We start from the raw sequence: 17,565 nt of genomic DNA on the forward strand, positions 1-17,565 counted from the left end.
AAAACCAGCCATCATCAGACTCATCTCAATCAAACCAAACGCATTCGGTACCTTTATTTACCTGCCGCGCACGCAGACCAGTACAGACTTACCTACGTCAACCAAGACCCTAAAGGCATGCAGCCACACGCAGTTGCCGCAGTAGCTTCGCGGTGAGGCGGCAGGTTCCAGTTGGGCAGTATCGTCTTGCCAGGATTGTCCTGTGGTTGACCTGCAGTAGTCTGCGGTCGAGGCTCCTATTAGCTCCCACGCCAGACCCCTCGAAGATGCAGCGACGATGCACCTAAGAGGTATACAATTTCGTATTCTTATTCCTATTCTCCGACTCGGGTACTGGCCGGTCGTGTGACACGCCAGCGACCGTCCGATCGCACTACGAGACAGACAAACGGTCGTGCTCGTTCAGAGAATGGTCTGATCTAGTTGACGGGGCATGGTTGACGTGCGTACTGGCTTTGTACTTCAGTAGGAGTCGTGTGTGCTTTTTTTCCCCCTTCCCCTAAAGAGCTGTTTGGCGCAGAGGTCCGGAGACCAGTCCGTCTGGCTGTTTCGGAGGACTACTATCCAGTAGCTATCCAGTAGTTGGGGGTTAGGCTAAGGGTGGTTAATGTATTGCATTCAATCTCATCTCATAGCAACGCGGCCGCCGGCGCCGATTGTTTCTTCAACCGTCGCTCCTTGCGACGGGATGGAACAGCCTAACCAGGTGCCTTGAGGCCGTTTTGGCGGCGTGTTGGCAAAAGCTATGGCTTTCTATGCCGGATCCGGTAGAGCTCGGCGATATCACACCTTGGCAACTAGTCATGGCCACGATCCGTGAACACGCCCCCAGCGCAGATCGGGGGTTTGCAAGGTTGGTGGAGACGGATGAGATACGCTGAAGTCTGAAGATTCATCGGCCAAGCTTCATTGGATACATTGGATAGAGGCAGTTTGGGGCAATGCGATTGGCCCATTGGAATAAAAAGCTTATTGGGGGGAGGGTTCCGTTCCTTCTGTTTTCTGTAACAGTAACTGGCGGCCGGGGCAACGTGGGCTGATGTTGGTTCTGTTCCAGCGGAGAGGCTTTACCCTGGTCAGTGGCCTACTGGTGGCCGGCCGGCGTAGTTGGCTTTGATGTAATTGCAAGGGTCGTGATGCAAAAATAGCCGTGTTTGCTGATGCCGCACACACCTGCACCGCACCCTACCATACCCGGAAGTGGTTGGTTGCTGGTAGGCTAGGGGTTGGTCCAATGCGAGGTCGCATCGCTACTACTTGCTGTTGGGATTGGAAAGAAGAAGAAGGGGACACTTGCTGCTGCTACGACGGCGATGGGAGTGTCATCCCATGCCAGACCTTGGAGGGTGGTGACCAGATGACGGGTGAGAAGTGGAGGCCGAGTCACGGAGGCTTGTCGTGTTTCAGCTGAATTTGATGTTACTGTAAGTCTAGTCTATGGGGTCTCCGAACTTCATGCGCTCGATGCAAGCCTCCAGCTACAGCTAGCGCTAGCCCCCTCAACCCTCAACCCTCAACCCCCTGTAGCGATGAACCTAGCACCTGCGAAGATCAGGCCATCGAAGCCAATCCGATAGGGACTAGCACGGTATGGCTTTAACTGGACCTGCTGCTGTTGCTGTTGCTACTGCTGTGTTTGCCCAGGAAGTGAATAATAATTCAAATAGATGTATGGGTTCTGTTATGTGTTTTGGTATGTTGATATGTATGTGTGTAGATGATCTACCCCAACCAACCCGCTGCTGCTGCTGCACAGACAGAGAAATCGTTCAAGCGTCTAACCAGGTATGACAGCCCTACGATGTTAAGGAGGTTGAGGATGGTATTTACCGTCGTGAGTATACCTACTACTACCCAACTCAAAGTCGGTTGCATTCTTCCATATACGACGTTGCATACCGAACTTGCACGTACAGTATGTACAGTACAGTAATTGTCGAGTACGTACGGACGGGTATTCGCCAGCCCTAAAAGGATGTTCGTTCGTTCGTCTCGGTTTACCGGCATGCATGTCACACCCGTCTCCACACCCTTTTTTTTTTTTTTTGTCCTGGCCTGTTCAGCAGCAATCAACCCAAGCTTCCAAGGACCGCACTAGCAGCCCTGAACAGTGAACCTGAACCCGCCTCGCCCTGCTTTTTTGCCCTGCAGGTATCATGGCGGGTGGGATAGACAGACGGACGGACGGATGAATGGATGGACGGGCAGGATCAGGATGGAACCTGGATCGTTCATGCCATCGCCGTACTAGTTAAATGGTATGTAGTCGGTCGTGAATGCATGCATACTGTTTGATCGTTGATTGTTCGTTCTCTGCCTTGACCGACCACTTGCTAGCTTGCTTCCTACCAGCTAATAAGATGCTCAAAATCTACATAGTGTATCGACCTGCCATCCCTCCCAGCCATCCATCATCCATCAGCTAATTTGGAATGCCGGACCAAATTAAGGGTATATCCCTCCTGCTAGTGAACCATAGCACTATTTTGCATCGCATTGGCCAAGGGATTAATAAGGTATCGCTGCATTAGGATCTTGATTACACTTCGTCACTACTTGGACAGACGACGAGGAATATAAAGTTCCGTGCTGCTTGGCTTCGCCTCCCGGCTCCTCTCTCCAGGCTAAACCAGGCCGGAAAAATTACGAACAAGAAAAATAATAATAATAAAAAGGTGGCCCGCTTGACCCCCGGGGCTCCGTACCGTTCGTTCGCTACCAGTTTTTTTTGGTTTTGGTTTTTTTTTGGCGATTCAAGGGAAGGGAAGAGGGCCACCCATTACTGACACACGACCGACCACACATGCACTCCCAAAGTATATTCATGTCCACCTGCTTGCTGTATGTGTGTGCTAGGTACGTTCATTTACTGGACGTCCCCCATGAGAAGATCCTGGACCAACCAACCCTATGCAAATCCTGGGTGAGTGCCACGCTAAGAACTTATCCGTACCGAGCGCATCGCAAAGCAGGCCCAGCTATGCTGACTTGACATCCTGTCGGTTTCATCTCTTGCCCGAGGTGGGGACTGGGGACGGTCAGTTTGAGAGGGTCATTGCTGTTATGTGTATGTGTATGTGTGTGTGTGTGTGTGTGTGTGTGTGTGTGTGTGCCGAGTAAGAGTAAGTAAGAAAGAAAAAAGGGAAGTAAGTAAGGCAGATCACTTAAACCGCAATTGTTACCGAACAGGGAAGAGAGTGCGGGAGGTACGGACGGAGAGAGACGGCGAGACGGACGAGAGATGCAGCATCTCGTCCCTTCGTCTTCGGCTAGTTGATACAAGGCCACAACGTGGTTCTGAATCTTTGGCACTCACTGACTCATCTGGACCATCAGGCCAAACGGCGCAACGACTCTGGTTCGACTTCCCCTACGGCGTCGATACGGCCTATCTCTGGCTTCGAACTGGGCGGGGTTTGAGAAGTCGAGATGAGAATCGTTTCAAGCTAGGTCCAGAAGGCAGTGGAAGATGCCATCTCTGTCATAGTCCGCGCGTGCCCATCGGCTTTCTTGTCTTTCTCTCTACCTGCCTGGTCCTTTCCTTCTCTGCCAAGTTCTTGACTGTGCCGTTTGCCCCCTCTCTGTCTCTGTCTTCACGGCGAACGTGTGAGAGGTTTTTAAGGTTAATTCTTTTTTCAGGAGTGACAGTTCATGCGTTTCGGACGTTCCGGATCCAAGACACATGACAACGTGGGCTTTGTTGCGCATTGGAACACTTAAACCTGCAAGGAGGGGGGGCACTGACGGTAAACCGCGACGCGAACGACACACATCGTCTGGGCGGTGCAGTTGTGGCTTTCCCCAAGTCCGACATGGTCGCGACATAACGGTCGTAAATACTCGTATTGACCTGCCTGCCTGCCGTGCGGTTTCGGTTCTCGACTGCTCTCATCCGCAATTCCTTCTCGTTTTGGTTGGGGTTCTCTCGAGGTGAGGAGGCTGGCGTTGCGGTTGACTGGTGCGACTTTCCCGCCCGTGAACGTTACCTAAGTACATACACACCCGCCTCTCCAGATGTTGCACGCGCGCCTAGTGAATTCAGTATGTACCGACTTGGCAGGATCCTCCCTGTAAGCTTGGCAATGGCAATGGCTGGACTACTATGTACGTAGAAGATGTCAAGGTTTGCCGTTGCTACGACAAACGATAAAGTGACCTACTGTTAGCACCAGAGTGGCTTAGGCCAGAAACCCCCAACATTGATCCAGAAACCAGGAGATGCACTCTCAAAGTTGTTGGTGTAGTCTGGCCAATCACGTTTGGCCTGAGACGCCTCGTTTGGTCGGATTAGGAAAGACGCATCAGTGATGTTGGAGACGCGGGACAACGACAACTCCATCAAGATGGGCACCAAAATATGAGAACGCCATGGATCCATATCTATCCATACAATGAAACCTGGATGGGCAAGGGCATCTACTGACTGGATTAGGGACAACCAAAATAGCTACAGTGCCAATAGCTATATCAAATACCTGTCCCGGCCAGAGCCTAATGCTATATGCTGCCTGCCTGGGCTTCCCCACCGCGACACTGTAAATAGCTGCATCCTGCTCCTGGCTGCAGGGCCGAACCATCGCGACATCTTTATGCAGAATGACAGCTGCCTGTCCCCTGCATAGGTAAGGTACCCATCCAAATCCCGAAGGCCCATACTGCTTGCAGCAATCCGGAGCGCTCAGAATCAATGCCTTCGAACATGATCATCCAATGCTCCTCTCCGGTGGTTCGTCCCTTTAGTGTCAGCCCATGGCTCTGATCACCAGCAAGATTTATATGTATCCACGCATCCATCCTCCGATGCGATGAGCATTGATGATGACGACGAATGTGCTCGTATGACAGCCCGCTGTCAACACTTCAATACAAACATGTACTTCCAGTCGCAGGCGGGTGATGCGAAGGCCGAATGCGCCGGGCCGCCAATATGACAGGGATGGCAAAGCCAACGTCTTCCATCCAGTCTGCCAAGTGCTTAGAGAGAAACACACATTCTGCAGAGCGGGTGCAGACCGCATGCCATATCTGCATTCGACCCCGGGCAAGCAATCACGGCCAGCCCTGAACCCAACCTGGCGCATACGACCCTCGAAATCATCATCGATTTGGAATTTTTCGGGACTTTTGATCATGGAAGCTGTCCCAGCTCCTAAACTTAGAAACAGCTCGGGAATTCATGTATGTGCAAAATAAGAAAAAAAAAAAGGGGGGGACATGATGAATCTCGACAATTGGTTGCCCTTGTTTGAGTTTCCCGGGCGATCCATGAGGAACGAGGAGCCTCCTGATCCTACCCGAAGCCTCATACATACAGTAGGTAGCTTTTGCATGCAGGGCTTACGGAAGCAACTCGTGTAAGCAAAGTGCAAACCCGTGCTGCCCATTTGGGATTTCCAATAATCGCACCTCCCTCATCAAGCGCTTAGTTGCATCTACGTCTGAGCGAAAGGATTCTCCTGTTGTAGGTTCTCAGCGACTGTGGGAGTCGAGCGCTGCCGTCGTCTACACAGGAAGGGAGGAGCACTGTGACTCGCTGAGCATCACGCAAGACATGGCCACGACATGGGCAAGACCAAAAGATTGGCAATACGCTGTTTCCCCCCGATAGGCAAGCAATCCACACGGGACACACACACACACACACATGAACGTCCCCACCCGATGACATGCCTGCATAAGGCAGCGTAGGCAACGGTGCACACGCGAGAGGGAGAAAGAGACAACCGCGATGATGCATAACATAATATCCAGGGCGCCCCTCCTTGCAAGGTTGTCCCCTGGTTCCGTCTTTGCTATCAAGCGCGCGCTGCCGCCGCCCTCCCGTTCTGTTTTCTCTTCCCTCGCTCGATCAGTAGAGCCACGTCATCCGAAGAACTGACGGACGGGGAAGGCAGGCGGGAGGCGACTTGAGGTGACGGGATTGGAGCTTCTCTGAGAGAAAAATGGGCTGGTCGGGACATGTGGTCCGCCTCCCGACCGGTGAATATTTTGTTTGCTCTCCCCTTCCCCTCCTCGGGCCATGGCCTGGACTACACGAAGTGCACGAAGCCTTGAAGAGCGGGTCAATCCTTTCCCGGATCGCCCATGTCGAGGCGGTCAGGCAGTTGTCGTTGGGAAACTAGGGGCGAGAGACGAGGCAGGGGAAAACGAAGCGCTAGAATTCCACGCGCGGGTTGAGGCAGGAAGGCAAACGAGATATTCCAGGGTCTGCGCTCCCGCTGGCTACTTCATGCTCTTGAGGAGGCCTTGGAGAAAAGGGACAGTCCAGCGACGACAACCCAACCGGTAGGACGAAATCGAACATGGAAGCTGCAGCTAGCCTCTCGGAGATTTCGTGGGCAACGTGTGCCGCCACGCTCAGCGGCAGCCTGCAGCGTCCCGTCCAGCGCGCCACGCACCCTCCGTTGGTTGGGCTTCAAGCACCAATGCAGGGCTCCGGAGCCTGCTGACTGAGGATGCTGGACTTCTGGTGGACGACTCACTTTTTGTTTTCCTTGACCTCGCTTGGTGGGAAGGAAACGGGGAAGAAAGCTAAAAAGTCGACACGATGTAACGCAGCCAAACAAGAATGGATGAAGAAACTTCCTCGGAAGCTTCCCAGCCCCCCCACCCGCCTCCTCCCTCCCCTTTCTTGCCAACCCCTTCCCGCAGTTCGTCGGTAGTCAGGGTAGTCAATAAACGATAGTTCGGCCGAAGGGCTGCAGGGGGGGAGCTGGGATGAAACTTTGGGATGATGTGCATGCTTTTCATTCACGCGGCGGTTGCATCGAGGTTATCTTTAGCTGAGTACCTGCATTTTAAATCATAATCGGCACTCCTTCTACACTGCCAATGCTTGGGGCGAGAGTGATAAATAACTGATAAAGTAAATGTAGATAAGGAGACTGGAAAACTTAGCTAGTCCCTACTCACATGTTTTGCCTCACTTGGCCTCTGTCCAAATCATATTCAGTGTCCAACACCGGGGGGAAAAAAGTAGTTTGTCTATACGAGATAAAGGAGATAGGGGGAAATATAGGTGGTTGGTGGGATCGTTCCTTTGACGAGTAGGCTACCGAAGGTTCAGCCGGAATATCCAGAACCCCAAAGTCAGAATATACCGCTAGGGATGACTTCGTATTCTAGTGATTGGAAGCAAACCGTCCAAGAGGAAGAAAGGAAGGATAAAAAAGGCCAATTTTAACATTGGACTTGACTTCGGACTCCTACCATGGGCTTGGTAAGTTTACGGTTTGATCCGCTCAACTCCTTCCTGCTTACTTTGCGTATGTCACGCCACACATGCATACAGGCACAACACACTCTTGCGCAAACTCGTTCGCGAGGAAGGTTCTTGAACAGAATAGAGTACGTCCGAAACCCAGGAGTCTGAAGAAGGGGAAAGGGAAAGGAAAGACTGTGGCATGTTCCGACGGTCATGCGTACGGGAGAGACTGTAGGATACGCACATGCACAGGAGCCATAAATCGATTGCATGATTTCGAAACCCCTGAACGGGTAGCGTAGCCCGGTTATACCCCGCAAGCAAGTGATTAAGTACAGACAAAGAATCGAATCTCCTTTCCTCCTTTCCCGGCTAAGGAGAGGCTCAATGCAGCTTCAGAATCCTCTCGGCAGCATATTCCGCCGCCGCGACGATCATAGACGACGGGTTGCCCGTCATCATGCCAGGGAAGATAGCAGCATCCACGACGAAGATGTTGTCGGTACCGTAGACTTTCGTGTCGAGATCGACCACGGCGGTGCCGTTCGGCTTACGACCGTCGTCAAGCCCCAGCTTCGCAGTGCCTGGTAGTGAACAAGCCAATACAGTCAGCTAGTTGTCCGTATACACAAATGCGAACGAGAGGACTGGACAGAGCTTACCAATCCAGTGGTTGGATCTTCGTGCAGCTGCGCTGACGACCAATGCGTCCAGATATGCCTCCGTTGTCATATTCTTCGGAGGGACGGCCCAAGTTAGGTTCGGATAGTTACCAAGTGCCGCGCGCAGGTTGTTCAGACTCTTAACCACGGCCTCCTTGTCACCAGGAGTTCGGAGGTAAGGGTGCTCTGAGACGTAGGTGTTCAGGGCAGGGGTGATGATCATCCTTCCCTTGGACGTCGAACCGCGGCCTAGGTATTGGCTCATAATCATAGTGTCTAGGAAAACGTTCAAGTCATTGTTAGTCTGATGTTCCTGGTGCTTTCCTGAAGAGACACACAGAGGGATGGAGTAATAGAGCCGCTTACCGTTTGTTCCCGTCTTGTCGGCTCCCTCAACACGCGCAGTGTATTGCAATTGCCGGACGATGCCATCAGAACCTTCAATCTCGTCCCAGAACTGGCGTAATTGTTAGTATCCAGACATTCTTTGTGGACTCGAGTAGACTCACCATAGGCCCAATATTGGGAGCGGCTTGGGTGAAGATACCGGTTCGGTTTGCTGAGCAGGCCATTAGTCTCACACTCGTAACCAATGCAATTCAAATTCCAGTACATACCAAAGTAGCTTGCCTCATCAGAAGCATTAGGATCGGTCCAAGCCTCGTAGAAGTCGTAGAAAACGAAGCCAGGATGAGTGACGTAAACATCGGTCTAGGGGGAGTATCGTTAGATTCTATACGGATGGTTGGGGTCTCAGGACACTCACGTTGAGATGGTCGGCGAGATTGTAGCCAACTGGCAGGTTGATCCAGGAGTCCTTTGAGATCATGGTAGGCCCGTCAGTGGAGTTCGCGACGATTGTTAGCTGGTCAGCGGGACCAATGCCACCTATAATTGTATCAGTACATTATCATGAGTATCTCAATGGGGGTGTGTAAGACTCACTTCTCATGAGAAGTTTGGCAGAACCAAAAGTGCCAGCAGCCGAGATCACTTTGCCGGTCTTGGGAGTCAAGTTGATCTTACCGCCGAAGCCACCCTCGCCGTTGCACTCAAGCTCTACGCCCGTGGCGTGGCCGCCCTCTCTGATGATCCGCTTGACAGCAGTGTTCATGTAGAGGGAGAAGTTTGGCCTTTGCATAGCGGACACCAGATAAGTCGCCATTGGTCCGCCTCTTTCGCCGTGTGAGAACATGTACTCGGTACGGCCATAGGTGTGGTTCTTCATCGTGGGCTGCTTGTTAGGCTCAACGTTCGTCCAGCCAGCCTTCTTGAAGCCATCTGAGAGAATGTCGAATCCTTGGCGCATATAGAGAAGACCATCCTGTGAAGGGTTGTTGGTTCCTGGAATGCGCTCGAAAGTCCGCTTCTCTGCTGCAGCAAGATCCTTCGACTGCCAGCCCTTCGGCCATTCTTTATCCCAGTCAAGGGGGTTGGGCTATAACGGTCAGTTTATCTCGCGTAGATATGTCGGTATACGATCATGGATCACTCGCCTTCCACCAAAGTCCAGCGTTGACGGCTGTGCCACCGCCCAGGACGCAACCTGACATTTGGTCTGTGTCGGTACAGGCAACACCTGCCGAGTCGACCCAGATTTGGTTGCACAGACCTGGAACGTCAAATCGTGTCAGGTTCGTCCCCTCCAGCCACTCGGGCTTCAAGGTGCCGTTGTACCGCCCCGACGATGGCGGACCCTTCTCTATAAGCAGGACCTTTTTCCCCTTCTCGCTCAAGCGGTCCGCGATGGTAATACCGGCTAGAGACAACCGTCAGACAAAACCAACAACAAGATAAACATCACGTGTCGATTGGTCAAAAGAAAACTCACCTGCACCAGCCCCAACAACGACATAATCATAAGTAGCTTCTGTTGGGGTTGGGCAAGCCACCGGGGGCGTGGTAGGCGTTGTCGTAGGCGTCGTGGTCGTAGATGTGGTTGTCGTCGTCGTTCCACAGTCGCCATTGACCGTCTTCGTCGCCAGCTCCGCCCATTCAGCGTACGCCTCATTCGTCGTTCCCTCGAGCTCTGCACCGAACTGACCAAACGAGGTGTGCTGTCCGAATCTTATACCACTCGGACAGGCAGGGTTTGTTGGAGCGGTGTTGGCCGTTGCCCAGCCGAGGACGAGGAAGCCTTCGCTCGTGGAAACGGAACCGGTCGAGCCGTCCTGGTCCCAAGAGAAGCAGTTTTGACAGCGGAACAGAACTTCGTAGGTTGAACCATCGATACTCGAAGATATCTGAGTCAACTTGGCGTCGCCATTGTAGGGCGTCGGCATGCTGTAGCCGGTGGCATAGCGGAAAGAGGTCAAGACTTCCTCCTCGTGGGGCCAAGCCATGAGGAGCAAGGCCTGGGTCATCTGTCCCGACTGGCCATGGGAGATTCCGCACCAGCCACCAGTACATCTCTAGAGGGAGTTCTTAGAACTGAGCAGAAGCGCACGCATCCCCAGTACTTACCAGCAGGCCGATGTACTCATTGGCGGCGGTGGTCAAGGCATCGTTAGGTAGGGCTATACCGAAGGTGAAGCCAGTGCCTTGTGTCCACGTGCCGAACTCGATGCCCGTTTTGGGGTCGGTATACGCCGCCTGAGCCAGGATCGGCTCGACGTCTATACATGGTTAGCAGACGATTCTCTAGTACGGTCGAGGGACATACAAGAAGCTGCTAAGCAAGCGGCAGTAAATGCTGCGACTCCCTTCATCTTGGAAACTGTAACGAGCCAAACTGGACCTGGGGTTGCGGCAGATGAGGTACGGCTGAAAGAGGCCGGGCATGGAGGTATTTAATGGCCGACACATTCAAGGACAGCAAACAAACGCATGCTGATCTAGGCATTACCAACAGGACGGAATAGATGGTCAGCTCCCGAATCACAAGGGAAAGCTCAAGACACACTTGACCCTTTGGGTATTAGCCGGAATCGTGGCTCGATGATTGCAGACAGTTGCATGGGGTGGCATCCAACGTCTTCCGGGAGACAGCAGAGGATACGTTGTGTTGATTGGGGGAGGCGGTCGACGGAGAGGGCCGACTTGGACCTAATAGAGCCCGGAGGCATGCATATTGGATCCTGGCCAGGCCCAAGCAGCCGGGAGACGATCAATTTCGATTATATCACCGAAAGGATTCGCCCCCTGGGCCACAACGGCTGTGGCCACCAGGTTAGCTACCAAGTCATGGTGTCAACTGGCGTAGTTTCGAGGCCTCAGGTTTCGAACACAATGCACTGAATAAGGCAGCAGGTGTCGGCAATATTAAAGCAGCGAGCCCGCTGTGCATACCGCTCTCGGCATGCTAGCTTAGCCTTGGGCGAAGCCAAGACACGGGGACAAGGAGGCACTAGGCGTCATTCAAGGAGGATTTCACGGCGAATCGGCAATGCCAGCCGTTTCGTCCGATCTAAGACCATATGGTGTTGATGAGTCAGGAGCTGGTCAATCAATGCTGAACGTAGCTTGGTGAGACTCGGGCGTTCGAGTTTCCAGTTGCTGCGCGGATGTTCTCTCATTGGGGGTGGGTGAACCGAGATTGGGACCCCACGTTACCCCAAAAACACGCCCGGGGTATTCGGGCAAGGGTATGAATATGATATGGTGTGCTCATTGCTAGTCTGTAGGGAGGTGCGGCCGCCAGCCTACCATGCTCTCTATGTCCTTATGCCCCAATGGCTCCCCTCCCACCTCGCTTTACCACAGGCAGACAGGACAGGGCTTCTTCGGGGAAGAAGTGGCCGTGGCCTCCAGGCTGTCATATACCGCCAGGGAATCTTGCATGTTGTGATTCCCGCCAGACGGGCCGGCGAAGTCCCGGGCCGCAAAGCGCCAATCGGGAAACATACCGGCCACAACCTCTCCCCTCGATTGGAGGCGGTGCAAACGGAACATGTCCAGGGACATTTGACAAGCCAAGATGCGCCCAGATTGGAGAATCGATCTGGATAAAACACGAGCTTACCCTTTTATATTTCCTTATACGACCCCATACGACCCCAGAAACGGCACGGCAGCCTGTACCACCCACGCTATATGGCCTCTGCCGCTCTATCGAGGGCGGGCCAGTATCATTGGTCGTGCATGAGGGTGACCATGCCCCAAGAAACCCCCCTTCCATACTATTGTCAAGGTGATTCGTCGTACACCGTCCTGCCTCGTCAACTGCCGCGGATAGCGCTCTTGTTTGAATGAGAGCACCGCGTCTATCGATTCCATTGCCGCGAGGTGGCCAAGGGAAGAAGGGCAGGGTGTTGTGTGAACCCGATCAGGTCATCCGGGACCGTTCCCCTTTCCCCTTCCGCACTTCCTCTTCAGGCCGATTCTTGTGGCACTGCTAGGCGATAGCAGCTAGGGCTAAAGGGCAACGGAGAAACAGTGTTACATGCAGGTGAGCTCTCGTGGTGAGGTTGGTAGTCGCAGCAGATCGACAATCATCCGGCTCGCTCTTCCGATGAGAGGGAGGGAAAAAAACCTCCAGCAGTCGTTGTCGCAAGCATGTTGGTGTTTGCAAGTTGCACTACCGTACCATAAATGGTCGGAGGGAAGGAACGATACTCAGCTGCTCTGTAAGTACATGTACAAGTAGGCAGCTTCCCGTCACTTACCTACATAACGCTAACATATACAACGGCATCTGCCGAGAAATCAATTGTTCCCGAGGGTCAAATCAGCAACATGGTGCCTCGAGGTATGTATATCTCAATCTCAATTGTTTCGAACGACACATCATGAGCTGTCTTTCACGACAACGACAGGAGGAAAGATGAGCTGTCGCCGTGCGGGTGGTAAGTGCTGACCAAGGTGGACTCGCCATCAGCTATTAGCGCTGCCGTTGAGTCATTACCGCTTCTGGACCTCTGCAAGCCCAGGCGTCCGAATCGGACAGAGACCATGACTTTCAGTGTGAGAGCACTGCAACAGGAGCAGCCCAGCGTGAAGCTTTCAACACAAGGCTCGAGTCCTCCGATTGAGCTAAGTCATCAAACTGTCGGATGAACTGCTGAAAGCTTAGCCGAGCTTGTTTCGTTCCTCGCTGCGAAGGGCGCGCAGAGGGTAGCGAGTAATCCGGGCTGCAGATGGCTTTGTTCTCATTTTCCAGATACTGAGATTGATTTATCTGCAACGAGCCATGCAAGCCCCCGATCGCTAAACCGCTAACAGCAGTAGCCCACTTTCATCTGCTGATCAACACTCTTCTCGACCCTCCTTCCGCTGTTCCACTCACCTCTGATTGTCGCAATTATTATATACGCTTTCCGTTGGGCAGGCGGCAGGCGGAGACGCTGGGACCCGCGTCGCATCGGAGGAATTATGCAAGCAACTAACTGCAAGAGGAATCCAGCCCTGGCGGAATAGGCAGCGCGAGTGGTGTTATGTGCCGTGCGCCATGTCCCTTCAAATCTCCTTCCGCTCTCCGTAGCCCCCCTCCCCATCATGACAATGGAGCCCTTGCCGAGTGCAGCCATAGCCGCATCCTGAAACCGCATCTCGTCACGAGCATAGTGACTATGGGCCCGCTAATACTAATTCCCCCGTCAACGGCTCATGGGCCTCGGCGGATGAGGCTCGTTGGCGAACGACGCAAGTCAAGGAAACAGCCGACAATGTCAAGTATATAACTCGCCTAGGAGCCGCCCCCTTGGCATCACTTTGGCTTTTTGTCTCAAGCCTGCAAGCGACGCACTTCTTACATACAACTCCTCGGGTATTTACCAACTACATTACTTTCTTTTCAAGATGCACACTCCTTTCGTTGCCGCATTGGCTCTTGCCGGCGCTGCCGCTGCTGGTCCGGTGGAGAAGCGGGCCGGTACCCAATTCTGTAAGTATGCTTCCAAACACCTCCGATGCCGACCATGCATAACATGTACTAACAGTTCACAGTCGGAGTAAACATTGCGGGCTTTGACTTCGGATGCAGTACTTCGGTAAGCAAAATCATACCCAAAAAATGCTACCGCTTCCATGCAGATTGACTGACACGATCCAGGGATCTTGTGATCTCAGCCAGGCATTGCCGCCGCTGGCCACCCTTAACGGCCCCGACGGAGTTGGCCAGATGAACCATTTCGTCAAAGATGACCAAATGAACCTCTTCCGCCTCCCCGTAGGCTGGCAATACCTGCTCAACAACAAGCTTGGCGCGAACCTCGATGATACCAACTTCGGAAAGTATGACGCGCTGGTCCAGGGTTGCTTGCAGACTGGTGCTACATGCATTATTGATGTATGTCGCATAAATCCTCCACTGTTAAATCCATCCTCGGCGTAGAGTTAATGATGCTAACCTGTCTTGCCAGATTCACAACTGTAAGATATACGCAGACAATGCTGTGGAATGGGGAGGAAGAACACCCCTTAATGAACAAATGCTGACTGATGAGCCGTAGATGCCCGCTGGGATGGCAAAATCGTCGGCCAAGGCGGCCCGTCGAACGAGCAGTTCGCCAATCTCTGGACCCAGCTGGCCCTCAAGTACGCCCCCGAGCCCAGGCTCATCTTCGGCCTGATGAACGAGCCGCATGATCTGGACATGACCAAGTGGGCGGCGTCGGCCCAGGCCGCCGTGACCGCGATCCGCAATGCCGGCGCCAAGCAGACGATTCTGCTGCCCGGCACCGACTTCACCAACGCGGCGACCTTTCCCAAGAACAGCGGGCCGGCGCTCATGAACGTCAAGAACCCCGACGGTTCTACGACCGGCCTCGTCTTCGACGTGCACAAGTACCTCGACTCGGACAACAGCGGCACCCACACCGAGTGCATGACCAACAACATCGACTCGGCCTTCGCGCCCCTGGCCGACTGGCTCCGCACCAACAAGCGCCAGGCCCTCAACACGGAGACGGGCGGCGGCAACACCGCTTCGTGCCAGAAGTACCTCTGCGAGCAGATCGCGTTCGTCAACAAGAACGCCGACGTCTTCCTCGGCTACGTTGGCTGGAGCGCCGGTAGCTTCGACGGCAGCTACGAGCTGGCCCTGTCTCCCACCAAGAACGGCAACAGCTGGACCGACACCGCCCTTCTCAAGTCCTGCATCAAGAAGGCTTAGAGCGGGACGGACCTAGCGGGCAAGTAGGAAGGCTTATTAGCCTCAAGGGGCCTCAGCTATACCCAAGACTCTGGTCCTCCTTGCCCGCCAGTACAGCACTGCGTGCCCTTTTTCTTCGTGTATATAACAATTTATCTGGAATAATAGGTATATCAATTATAGCACTATATTATATATGCCAGGGTATCTATACGTACCATGCATTGCGTAGATCAGACAAACATGAGCACCGTATCGTAATGTAGGGCGACGTTGGAAGGAGAGAAAAATACCAAGATCAATGAAAGACACAAGTAACTGCAGGTTGGTACAATGACTACCTAATATATCGAAGTCATTGATGATCTACCCAGTTCGTGCATGACAGGATGCGCTAATGCAGTAGCAGGCTCCCATTATGCATCGTATGCATGCACTGGACAACCCGCATGGGGTGAGCAAGTAACGAAGTATCGGGCAAGCGGGCCGGGATGGGACACTTGTGCAACACATAGTTGTTGGCTCTGTGGAGAAGATCGGCCTATCGAGAAGGGGACGGACTGGATACGAATGAACCAACTTGATTCTCACTTTTAGAGCTGCGAACCAACGTGCGTGGTCGCCGCTAGATGCGACTCCCCTGTGATATGTAAAAAGGGGTGTTCGCCGTCCTGCTCGCTCCAACGTATCACTGGATAAAGAAAGGTATGCCCTTTTCCCAACCAGCTGGCTGCATAGTTCCCGGCGCCAACAGTGATTCGAATTTGACGTTACATGTGAACAGCATTCCGGCGCGAATGATGTCTTAACCGTGATCGTCGGTTTCCCTGGGATACTCTTGTCCAAGTTCTATGGAAAAGTAGCAGTCGGCCGTGCTCCAACTGCCCCGAGCCGCACGCGAGGGGGGCCATATGAGACAGCGAGATTGTTTCAGGGTCTGAAACCATCATTCATCATGACTTGGGACTCTGTGGCTGCCTTCCCTCGTGGAAAGAGGTTTCTTATATGCTCTCAAGAGCTATTGCCGAAGAACTGTGTGATCTTTCGAGTACCTTTTTTGCTTCGATTTCTCAGGGGTTTTTGTGCCATTGCTCGTAGCGCTGATCTTCGACCTAGTCCCAACTCCCCCTTTCTTCTGGGGCGAGGTAGATAGCTCGGCCTTTGCTGTGGGCTTAGCAGCTTTCTTCGGAGGCTCCCCCGGCGAAACTTCTTCGTCCGCTTCGCGCTTGACCCCGGTGACTGGTCCGACATTCTTGTCTTCGGTGTGTTCTCCCTCTTCGCCCTTCGCTTTGCTGTCGTTGCCGGCGTCGGTGACATCATCTTTTGAACCCTCCTCGACAAACCCGGCCTCCTTCTTGATCTTCACTTCGGGCTGCTTCTGCGGCGGCGGCGAGGTCCCGGTTTTTGTCTTCGCACTCGAGGCGCCTTTGCCGAAGAAATTGGCTATGTTCGACTTGTTTTCCTTGCTGGCTATGGGGATGAGGAAGGTGGGAGAATTGTTGCCCACCTTTCCGACGTCCTTGCTGACGGGGTAGACTTCCAATTCCCCATCGAACGGCTTCAAGAGCGACTGCAAGTCTTTGGACCACTCGTAACGCTTGGGGTCCAGCCAAGTCCGCAGCTCCTCCGATCCATTGTTCAGTATGACGGGCATCCGGTCATGCAGAAACTTCAGCTGTTTGTTAGAGTCCGTCGTGATGATGGTGTATGTGTAGTGTTTCTTCTCATCATCTGTAGCATAACTCAGTCAATCATGGAGTCACAACGGTTTCCGACAAATGTATGGATATACTCACCCTCGTATTGCACGCAGTCCCATAAGCCCGCAAAACACATCAGAGCCCCATCCTTCCTCTTGACGAAGTGGGGGATCTTCTCTCGGCCGCCGTCCTTCTTCAGCCACTCGTAGAAGCCTTGGGCAACGACAATGCAACGCTTCCGGGCCTTCATGGTGTTCCACAAACCGCCACTCTGGGCGAGCGAATCATCCCGGCAGTTGATCGTCTTCATCATGCTTCCGTAATCCGGGCTTTTCTTGGTCCAAAAGGGAACGAGCCCCCACTTCATGCTCTGAAGCTTGTAGTGGACATCGGAGCCGGCGCCGTCACCACCACTTGGAGACGATGAGGAAACCTGGACAGCGGCCTCGTCGGCTGCCTCGGTGTCGTCCCCGGCCTTCTTGGCGTGCCGATGTGGACCGGCGCCCCAGTCCGGGGTGTCTGCTCGGTAGACGATGCCATGGTATCCAGGAGCGAAATTGTAGGATTGACGGGGTGCATCATCTCCTTCGTCCTCAGGGGCAGCGTCCGCTGGCATGTTGTCATGCTGCAGCATCTGGCGGACCTGGGCAGGTCTCTAAAGATATCGTTAGCTCTCAGTGACGTAACAAACCAACAAATGCATGACCTCGTACCAGCCCAAGGGAGTAACGCCCGCACATTATGGGAACCGTCTTGGCCGGAATTGGGATAAATGACTTGCTTGAGTGGCTGTTATGCTTCGTGGAGGACGGGAAACTGCCCGAGAGGAATGGCGTCGTCGTCGAGTAGCTGGCCTTGGGATCATGTCGTCAGTGTTGGTGACAAGCTGCCGTTCTTAAGTGGGGTTTCTGCCACTTTTGGCCAATCAGCAATCGCATCCTCGGGTAGGTTAACAAAAGCAACAACACC

The 17,565-nt window shown here is 53.4% G+C and overlaps 3 protein-coding genes across 3 annotated transcripts; 1 reads left to right on the forward strand and 2 right to left on the reverse strand.

The window, feature by feature from the left end:
* Positions 1-7,588: 7,588 nt before the first annotated feature.
* On the reverse strand, positions 7,589-10,574 carry PG986_008023 (carbohydrate-binding module family 1 protein; the record flags this gene model as incomplete). Its single annotated transcript, XM_066844245.1, has 11 exons — positions 7,589-7,788; positions 7,867-8,142; positions 8,233-8,323; positions 8,376-8,425; positions 8,484-8,577; positions 8,633-8,754; positions 8,812-9,304; positions 9,363-9,625; positions 9,698-10,277; positions 10,330-10,481; positions 10,529-10,574. The coding sequence occupies 11 exons, from the start codon at positions 10,572-10,574 to the stop codon at positions 7,589-7,591; spliced, it is 2,367 nt and encodes a 788-aa protein (XP_066700357.1).
* Positions 10,575-13,602: 3,028 nt separating this feature from the next.
* Positions 13,603-14,917, forward strand: PG986_008024 (Endoglucanase EG-II; the record flags this gene model as incomplete). Its single annotated transcript, XM_066844246.1, has 5 exons — positions 13,603-13,687; positions 13,750-13,793; positions 13,856-14,092; positions 14,166-14,175; positions 14,256-14,917. The coding sequence occupies 5 exons, from the start codon at positions 13,603-13,605 to the stop codon at positions 14,915-14,917; spliced, it is 1,038 nt and encodes a 345-aa protein (XP_066700358.1).
* Positions 14,918-15,914: 997 nt separating this feature from the next.
* Positions 15,915-17,336, reverse strand: PG986_008025 (uncharacterized protein; the record flags this gene model as incomplete). Its single annotated transcript, XM_066844247.1, has 3 exons — positions 15,915-16,627; positions 16,693-17,251; positions 17,310-17,336. The coding sequence occupies 3 exons, from the start codon at positions 17,334-17,336 to the stop codon at positions 15,915-15,917; spliced, it is 1,299 nt and encodes a 432-aa protein (XP_066700359.1).
* Positions 17,337-17,565: the final 229 nt, after the last annotated feature.

Source organism: Apiospora aurea (genome assembly GCF_038362705.1).
Source record: "Apiospora aurea strain CBS 24483 chromosome Unknown utg000005l_segment0_segment0, whole genome shotgun sequence".
NCBI classification, from domain to species: Eukaryota; Fungi; Ascomycota; class Sordariomycetes; order Amphisphaeriales; family Apiosporaceae; genus Apiospora; species Apiospora aurea.